This window comes from Durio zibethinus, chromosome 13, assembly GCF_047325235.1.
Source record: "Durio zibethinus cultivar Kanyao isolate XHJ-2024 chromosome 13, ASM4732523v1, whole genome shotgun sequence".
NCBI lineage: Eukaryota > Viridiplantae > Streptophyta > Magnoliopsida > Malvales > Malvaceae > Durio > Durio zibethinus.
In genome coordinates this window covers 1,756,560-1,766,223 of record NC_143174.1, presented here as the reverse complement: position 1 = coordinate 1,766,223, position 9,664 = coordinate 1,756,560, and the positions used below count along the sequence as shown (strand labels likewise).

Below are 9,664 nucleotides of genomic sequence, written 5' to 3'. Positions count from 1 at the left end.
AAACTGAAACCTCTTGCTGCAGCTGCACCTACCATCTACTGCGGTGGGAAAAAAAATTCAGGACTTATGTTCGATGATCGATCCTTTAATTTCAATGTGTTCTCGTTGTACAGAGGAGTAAAGGAAAAGACAGATAATTCAAACAGCAACAGCCTGAGATCACCTCTCTCAAACCGTGGAAATGTTTATTGCTTGCAGCCTGCCAAAATAATATATATATATATATATATATTTATATATATGAAACATAATGGGCTACTTTCAAGCCAATTGGTGGCAATTACGATGAGTAATCAGGCGATCTTTTGGTTAGATATTGCTTAATATTTACCAAAAATATGAAAATTATTTTTCACATTTGGACAAAGTAATTAACATAGCCTTAAGCCAATGAATGTTTCTTAGACTCATAATACCTCCAACAATAATTATACAAATATTAAACCACATTTGCATAAAAATCATACGAAAGACTGGGAAAGATATTGGCTGCAAATTATTGTGTCTCAGTCATCATCGACATATATGGTTTCTTGCTGAAAGAAGCCGCCAAAAACCTTTCTCACTTCTGCCTTCTCTGTCTCTTTTGCCTTAGGTTTTGGTGCCTCCTTTGGCTTTGGAAAAAAAGATATGGGAGCTTGCTTAACAACAGCTTTCTTGGACGGTAGCGTTCTAGCCTTAGCTCGTCCCCTCACAGTGGCAATCTGCACTTTGGGCTTCTCCATATCGGAAGCCTTTTGAGCTGCAGTTGCTATCTGGGAACTGAATTTTTCCCAAGAAAGTCCTGCACTGAAGTCTTTTGCTTGACTCAAGAGGCCTTCCATCGACACCCCTACGGCCTCTGCTTTCTCTTGGGCTTCTTCAGCTAGACTAGCAGCACTGGCTTCTTGCTCTGAAAGCTTTTTCACTTCCTCTTCCAGCTTCTTTGCTGCATCAGCTGCTTTACGAACTTTCTCGGCAGCTACTTTTGCCTCTTCTTCAGCTTTAGCCTTTGCAAGAGCTTCTGCATAGGCCTTCCTTCTTCCATCCTCGGGAATAGCACTTAAAAGCAAGTAACAAAAGCAAAATTAGGACATATATCTTTCCCAAGCAATCTAAAATCTTTTATAACCATATAATTGATAAACTAACATCCATCCAAGCTATTTACCTGAAAAGCTCATCTACACCCTTCAATGGAGTTGATGGGCTCGTAAAAACTTCCACAACCTGTCTCATTTAGCAACCGTTAAGATATATGAGTAACAGAAAAAGATCATTTGAAACCAAAGAAATAAAACAGAAAAATATCAACTGCTATCCAACTTTAAGCAGACTTTGAATTCTGGCATCGTGCAAGATACAAGTATTTACATATACATCATTTTTACATGGAATAAAATCCATGGTCACATTCGGATTTGTAGGTCATCTTAAATTGATCCTTTTACCTCCTAAATAAACCTATATTGAACTCTTCAAAATGATGGTTTTAAGAACCACAAGAGAAAGTAAATGGTATGTACCTTGTTTTCTGCCACTGCTGTGTTGGAGAAAACATCTGCCACCAGAGATGCTATCTGAGATTTTGCAACCTAACCACAATTTTCAAAGATAATGAACAATAAGATAAACAAAAATTATGATCAAGGAAGAAAATTTTTTACAAAGAAACAGATAAAACAGCATACATTACATTATGTTACATTACTTTGTAGTCGTTTGCACCAATGTTTCCTTCGGCTGACACCACCACATTGTAAGAGCTCTCTGCCGAATAATCTTCTGTCAAGTTTGCCCTTAAGAATGTGTAGCTAATGCCAGTTTCGATTACTTTTTGTAAGAATTCGGAGAGACTCAACGGTTGAGATTGAGAGAAGAGGTTCGTGAAGAATGATGTGATCCCATCAAGCACATTAAAAGTTGAAGAACCAGCGGGGTTACCATCATAGACTATTGCCACATGGCCTACACCGGTTAGTTGAGCAGCTTCAATCACTTGTAAGGCGTCTGATGCGGAGACCTCAGAAGTGGGACCGTTTTCACCAGGGCCTATAGTGACGACAACTTTGCTGGCATTGCCAATTGCTTTGGCTATTGATTCTGCATCTTGGAAGGTGGATTCTACTGCATTGAGGCGTTTTGATTGTTCGTTCGATATGATCTGTAGTCACAAAAGATTAGTGTTGTGCAAAAAATGATTAACATCTTCATATGGTTCATAAATGTTTATTTAGGTATCATCTGAACAAACAATTATTACATCTGATCTTGTGATGCCAATAGTGTTGAAATTGGTCTCCAGTTGATCCTCAAGACTTGTTATTTGATCAATAAAGTGCCTTTTTTTTTTTTTTCCTATTTTGGTAGATTGAGATATAGAATTACCATATGAATTGGATATATCATCATGTTTAAGTGACATTTGATCTTTAAAAGATTACTTTGTTAATTCAATTTTGGGGAAAAAAAAAAGGAAAGCAACCTTCTAAGATTACAAGCTCTGGAGTATTAGAAGATGTTGTATCACTCTGTGATGCATTCAAAGTTCATTGCTCCATCAACAATTCGATTCATGGAAATGCATTTTTATAGAATATAAAACTAGGAGATCCTTATCAGAAAAGTTAGAACCTACTGCAGTACTCTTATCAGCGATCTTTCATATTAGAAAACTGAGCCTATGACGTAGGATTATTGTGGCTTTGGTTTAAGATTGCTAACCTTGTATTTGGCAGCAAGACGAGCTAGCTCCTGGGCAGCAGCAAGCTCAGGCACACCAGCCCTAACAGTGAAACCCTGGCGCAATAACGTCTGTGCAATGCGAATGCCTGCCTGCCCGGTTGCACCCGCAACAAAGACAGTGCTTGGATCTTTTCTTCTTAGGTTCCCAAACGATAAACCCGCGGAAGGTTTACTTACAACTGGGACCAAAGTTTTCACATCAAGTACCTTACCGAAATTGAAACTGAAAGGACTAGAATTGCCTGAATCTTCAGCTTGGCCTTCTTCAGGATTATCTTTAGCTTTTCCAAGCTGAAATGGAGAGAAGGGAACGGACCTTTTGGCAAACACAGTGAATTTTGGGTTCTTGAGGGTTAGCCTAGACTGGGGTGTGGTGGTTATGAGAAATGAATTGGAGGTAAGAGTTGAAGCCATGGATAGGTTGTATAAAAACAGAAACAAAACGATGTCAAATGGCAACCCTCTCCCTCAATTCAACGAATTTTCTCTGTATATTACAATTATCTGGCTCCATTTAGTTCACAGTTCTTGATGCCTGTGGCCGTGGCAATTGCGTTTTATCCAGATGAGAGGAGATATGGATAGCTAGCAAATAGAATTAAGCCACGTAGTCAATATATTATCTACTAAAGGAAATTGCAAGCCAGTCGTTGAGTAGCGCATCAGATTATATATGTTGAACCAACAGAAAATTAGCCAGCCACGTAGTCAGATTATATATACTAAGGGAAATTGTCCAAAAAAAGAAAAACATATTACATACGTTGAACCACCCGAAAATGACAGATCTGTCGTGCAGTTTACTTGTCTCAAACTTCATCCACTGACTCACAGTCAGATAAGCTTGGTCACCCAGAAGCCAAGAACAGTATCTTTATGATAAAAGAAATTGTGTAACGTTCCAGGTCGACCACTGATCGCCCTGGATCAATATCATTGAAGTTTGAACCAAAATTTAATGGGTGATTCAATGTCTAAAATTTTTAAGATCGATACCATTAAGATGGTTCTCGATCCTAAATATTTATTTACCCACCTTGAATCGAAGGATTAAATTGTAAGATCTAATTATAAGACCCGAGTATAAGCATAAACATAAAATTTTAAAATATATGTTGAGTTGTTATCATGACTAATATCATTATTATGATTCCAACCTTAAAGAAGAAAAAAATAAAAAAGTAATTAATATTGACTTAAAATGGATTTGAGTTCTTGACAACTAAGCTTTTGGCTATCACTCGGATGACTAGAAATGCATATCCTGATAATCGACTAATAAACAATTGGCAAATCAGTAAAATAGAACCTACCGACATTGGCAAAGAGACTGCTTGCAACATAGTAAATAATCAGTACTATAGCCAGCAATAAAACACTGGTGAACAGGAAAACAAAATAAAACTTTTGCTTATCCATTGACGCCCTTGGATGGCTCCTATAACCAGATGGCTGTTTGGATCAACCTGGTTTTCAGGCTGGTCCGATCATTTCCATTTTTCTCTAAAAATGAAAATAAAGAACTAACTAAGAGAAGAGGAGGTAGGGGAGAGTTGCATTTATTTCTTTGCCTGATTCAGAAGTCAGAAAAAACTGATCCCATCCTTGAACGAAAAATTGCTTAAGGGAGGTAATAGAGACCACATGGAAAAAAAAAATAGTGTCAACTGTCATCAATCACCAACTATGACAACACTAAAATTATCAGCACCTGAAAAATCTACTTCAAACCCAGAAGCTTAAAGGTGCACAAAAACATCCTAATATTCTCTTTAGTACCTTCCTAAAAATGAAAAAGATTGTCCGCCTTCACAATAAAGTAAGAATGAAATAGAACCACCCGAATGAGGCCGTACTACAAATTTCCTGTGCAGGGAGATGAGTTACTCTATAGCAACTGCCAAACCATACAGCTCATGGCATACGATAAATCAACTTTGATTAACTAAGCCTTCAAGGTGCTACATCCTGCTCAAGCTCAACTACAGCAAAATTCCTTTGTCCCAAAGCCACCAATACTGACTCAGGGCATTCAAAAATGCTTAAACACACAGTTTAGACATTATGAAGAAGAAGTATGGCAGATAGACCTCCACTAACAGGAATGAAATCATCAATACCAGAGAAATATGTGGTTCGCAAAACACACAACCTACGAAGAAAGCAGATAAAGCGCAACCACAGGGGGACTGAAGGGTTACCTAATATAACTATACATGAAAATGTTATCATTCTTGCCACATTTCAAATATACACTATTTTGTCACAGCATGCCTTACATCCTAGAAACAACTGGCTTATATTCGTTATAATGAAATATTTCAAACCAGTACCCGATTAGAATTGCAATAGATCAATACCTTTAAGATTTTAAGAAATATTCTCAGGGTTAATCATTGCAAATAAATTCATTGTAAGTGCAGAATCAGGACAGAACAAGTCTGAGAACCATGATAATTTTAGAAAACAATGTCCCAGCAACAACTACCTAGCTGCCAACCATTGAGGTTAAACCAAAGTAAGAAAGTAGGCAGTATAAATATATCAAGAGGTTGCATATCCAAACTGATTTCTTCTCCCAAGGAGCCCATAAAAGAATGAAAACTCCTCACCTGAATTGAAGTTCAAATTGGAGATCTGCACATGGCCTGCTCAACCAAGTCATCTACTTGAAAATAACTTCATCTACCAATTGACCACAAAAGTGATTTAGAAATGTCATATTAGCACATCAGAAAAGAGTTCATGTAATGTTTTATCTAAATAAACAAACTATTAGATCCAACACACCTGTTTAATTTCTACACAAAGGCATAAGTCAAACTCACATTCACATTAATTACATCAAATAAGACAACTGCAAAAAAAATCAAGGCAACAACACGCCTTCACAGTTGACTCCCATGTGACAAATTATGAGGAAAACAAATTCCCAATTGAGTGAAGACAGTGACAGTTATTACCAGAAATCTAGCAGCAAAGCCTGTATAAAGTTGCACTCAAGAGAAAAGCTCAGGAAATCCTCATTTATCTATTCCAGCTGCCAGCGGTAAAAACAAACTACATTAAGCAGTAACCAATATAAAGACACTCCAATTTGAAACATAAAACTCCTATTTAAATTTATCTGCCAAACAAGAACAATGATAAAATAACATATTAGTGTTCAAAACACAAAAGATTCAGTGACTAATGTCCTTCTTTGCTTTGAGTGATTCAAGTGCCTTCTTCCTTAACTCGATTTCAAGCTGCTTCTGCTCAGCCCCTGCCTTTTTCATCATCACCTGGATGAGACTTCCTCCTTAGTCCTTGCTGCGTGTTCACCATCCGAATTAGAGTCATCTGCTTGACCTTTCATTTTAAGCTTCTCTGCACGCCGTTCTTCTCTTCTGCAATGCCGCTCCTCACGACATCAACACTTCTCCTCCTTTCTTAATCTCTTTTCTTTCTTTCGCCTCCTCTTAGCCTCTTTCCTGTCCTCAATTTCAGAATCATAACTAGAAAAATCATCCAAATTAACTTCACGTCTCTCAGACCTTTTATGCTCTCTCTTTTCCTTATGCTTAGTTCTGCGCTTATCATTTCCTTCAGAACCTCAATCCAAACCACGGTTATTATGATCAACCTTTTCATGCAACAATGGTAAAGTTTCTGCTTTGTGGCGTTCATCACTGTCCTTCATATTATTTTGATGGCAGCGGCTCCTCTCATCAGATCTTTTTCCTTCTCTCAGGCGTGATGTACTTTGCTTCTCACCTTAAAATGAGCCCTCAGATAAAGCTGGTGATCTGTGTTGATCAGGTGTTCCCAAATGAACCTCTTTTCCAGAAGACCTCTTGCTGTGAGAAATAAGCTAGAACAGTCAGACCTCTACATCTGGTAATTAAACAAGAATAAAGTTATGGTTGCAACAAAATAATACCTCTTCATTTGAAGGTCTTTATTTCTCGATTCTAAGTTATCAAGCAGACTCCGAGATTCGGTAGACCTGCCTGCCAATCGTTGAGGAGTGCAAACCTTCCTAGGAGAAACCTTCTGCTTACTGACTGGCAATGAATGCCTGCGGGAAAAACTAGAACAAACTAAATTGAACATTCATAATCTAACAAGAGCCAACAGAAGCACTAAAATAGTAAGAAAAATTACTAATTTGGAATCTAACCTGCTTCTGCTGGCTTCATTTTTTCTCCCATTCCCTTGACTGTCCTGCCGACTTTTCATTTCTCTCGGTTTCTGTTCAGGACTAAAGCTATTATCACGAGCAATTCGCTCGCTCTTTTGCCTCATAGGACTCTCAGACGGACTTGGCGACCTTCAGGATCAACAATGTGAAACAAATTAGTAGCATAAGCATGGACACTCAACAAAAAATAAAGGACTATGATACAAATAAAACATCTCAAAGAAAAGTTTAAAAATTTACCTCCTATCTTCACTGGCAGATCGATTACTCGAAGGTGATGGAGATTTGGAGACGGAAGGGTTGATTCAGGAACAGTGATAAAGCGGGCACTTTATCGACTGCATTCCTCTTATCCATAAAATCTCTATGCGGGGACCTCATAATAGAGGACCTATGTCCCACAGGAGACAACTTTCTACGCATTCTGCACCATAGAATTTTGCGATATTCATTAAACTGTTTCACATACCCAAGAATTTTCAAATAGACCAAATCAGTAGGAACAGGATGTCATCATACCGTTGTCTTTCTCCAGGAGAAAACGAAGGTGATCTTCAATCCTTTGGAGACCTCTTAAGCGGTGAAGAAGATCTACGTTGCACAGGAGACAGAGAACATGATTGATAAAGTGAAAGAGACTTACCATGGGAAGGAGTTATTGACCTACGGTTGGAACCCGGTGATCTACGTCGCACAAGAGACGACGACCTATGTCGTGGTGTTGATGACAATCTGTGATGACGCTGTCGCACAGGAGAGGGTGATCTGCGTTGCATATGAGGTGATCTATGTCGCAAGGGTGATGGAGATCTACAGCACATGGGTAATGGAGATCTACGACATACAGATGAAGCAGATCTGCGGCGCACAGGCGAACTAGGTCTACGAAACACAGTTGATGGAGATCTATGACGTCGAGCAAGAGACGATAATCTGCGACGTCGAATTGATAATGGTGATCTATGAAGACAGATGGGTGAAAGATATCTACGACGTACGAGTGTAGGTGACCAGCGCTGATAAGAGAACGTAATCTACGTCTTACAGGAGATGGTGATCTGCTAAGTGAATGAGATCGAGATCTTTGCCTGGAATAAGACGGTCTTCGTCTTGCAGGAAAGCATGGCCGAGGAGATAGAGATTGACTTCTTAGGGAATGATACATCCTATCAGAGGAAATGGGGAGCCCCCGTGGTTGAGGTGATCTAGATACACTCCTAGATTTCTTTTTGTCACTGCATGTAAAATCAGACGCTAAAATCTCAAAAATCTTGCACTAACAGAACACTCAGTAAACAATCAGAAACACATAAATTAAACATGTAATCACCCATGCCAAATATAGAAAGGTTAACACAAAACTTTGTCCTGGTCCAATGATCTGAATGCATTTATGCTATTAGTTGTACATTCAGAGAACATACTCTGAATAGCTTCTCGGATTAGAAAATGATCTGCCGACTGATCGAGAAAGGGATCTGCATAAGAAATCCAAGATATTTAATAAACATGTTTTTCAAATGCAATCCAAGCAATACAACCAAAACCTAGCAGTGATCAAAGTTCGGATTGAATCAAATCAAATAAAAGTTTGGATTTAAATCGAAATTTAAAATTTCATAATATTATATAATATATATATATATATATAAAAAAAAAAAGAAATCGGACCGTTATAACCATGAAAGAATTGACTTGACAATTGCGTCAAACGGGTTTCTTTGATTTTATTTGAATTTTATTGGGCCGGCCTTTAACTTGGATTTCCTGTTAATGTGGGCCCAATTTTGTGTGAATCTCCTCTTTCCAAATATATAATAAAACATGTGCTATAGTTTGACATCATTAGATTTAGGAAATTTTTTTTTAATTTTTGGCTATAAAAAAGGGAACCTTAAGCACAATCCATTTATGTCATTTATCAATAAATTATATTTTTCATCAACAATTTAATATTTGTCGCTAGTTATAAATGGATAATAACTAAGCATTTGTTAATTTTTGTTGATTATCACTGGCCACTAATCATTACAAGTAACAAAAACTCGAAAGCAAGGATGGATTCAAGATTTGCATTAGCCAAATTTATTATATTAATTATCAATAATATTGTTATAATAATTTTATATTCACATTATGTCACATTATTTTAATTATTTTTTTATTTTATAATATATTCATACACCTTTTAATATTATAAAAGATTTACATTTTTTTTTTACAATTAACGGAGTCAAGAGACTAAAAAAAAAACTAAAATTTTTGGAATTTTTTCTAATAATTTTTCTTATTTTTTAAATATTTTAACGAGAGCAAAATACAAAAATTATTAAAATTTTAAATAATTTCATAATAATTTAAATTAATTTTTAGAATTTTAGTGAGACCAATAACCCTATTACCCTCTCTCTAGATCCGTCTCTAGTCCAAAAACAAAGGTTTCATCATTTGTATAAAAGAAAATTATGCATGCTATAATCTTGCTACTATTTAGACAAATTATGTTTAGGAGTCGCCACCTTATTTTTGGATGTTAATCAAATAAAATATTTTTTTAATTGGTGATTCATTTAATAAAGATAATAAATATGATATTAAAGATAATTAAATTATGAATCTAAAAATTAATTCAGTTAATTTATATAGTTAAAAAGTGATATTTAATAAATCAATAATTCAAATCATAATATTTATAATTGTTTGATTGTTTTTAATATAAAAATTCATTTGATTGGTGAAAAAAAATCTTAGTATTTA

General features: G+C 36.4%; 1 protein-coding gene across 3 annotated transcripts; it reads right to left on the bottom strand.

Annotated features, from left to right (window-relative positions):
* Positions 1 to 326: 326 nt before the first annotated feature.
* LOC111303658 (protein PLASTID TRANSCRIPTIONALLY ACTIVE 16, chloroplastic-like) lies at positions 327 to 8,604 on the bottom strand. 3 transcript variants are annotated; one of them, XM_089742625.1, is made up of 13 exons: positions 8,579 to 8,604; positions 8,332 to 8,385; positions 7,427 to 8,142; positions 7,148 to 7,331; positions 6,887 to 7,036; positions 6,647 to 6,796; positions 5,688 to 6,563; positions 5,337 to 5,409; positions 2,704 to 3,309; positions 1,691 to 2,143; positions 1,506 to 1,574; positions 1,151 to 1,209; positions 327 to 1,041 (listed from the first exon to the last, which is right to left on the bottom strand). In XM_089742625.1, exons 9-13 carry the CDS (start codon positions 3,136 to 3,138, stop codon positions 507 to 509), a joined length of 1,551 nt encoding a protein of 516 aa, XP_089598751.1. In that variant the 5' UTR covers positions 3,139 to 3,309; positions 5,337 to 5,409; positions 5,688 to 6,563; positions 6,647 to 6,796; positions 6,887 to 7,036; positions 7,148 to 7,331; positions 7,427 to 8,142; positions 8,332 to 8,385; positions 8,579 to 8,604; the 3' UTR covers positions 327 to 506. The 3 variants fall into 3 exon arrangements, with proteins under 3 accessions (XP_089598751.1, XP_089598749.1, XP_089598750.1); XM_089742623.1 differs by lacking the exon at positions 8,579 to 8,604 and having other exon boundaries at positions 6,647 to 6,784; positions 8,332 to 8,526; XM_089742624.1 differs by lacking the exon at positions 8,579 to 8,604 and having other exon boundaries at positions 6,647 to 6,784; positions 7,427 to 8,501.
* Between the last annotated feature and the right edge of the window lie 1,060 nt (positions 8,605 to 9,664).

Bases quoted from the DNA above. Each gene is read 5' to 3' on its own strand.
- LOC111303658 (XM_089742625.1), bottom strand. From the start codon at position 3,138: ATGGCTTCAACTCTTACCTCCAATTCATTTCTCATAACCACCACACCC. The intron at 1,210-1,505 runs GTACATACCATT...TAAATGAGACAG, and splicing joins CAGCAGTGGCAGAAAACAAG to GTTGTGGAAGTTTTTACGAG. The intron at 1,042-1,150 runs GTAAATAGCTTG...CTTGCTTTTAAG, and splicing joins GGTGTAGATGAGCTTTTCAG to TGCTATTCCCGAGGATGGAA.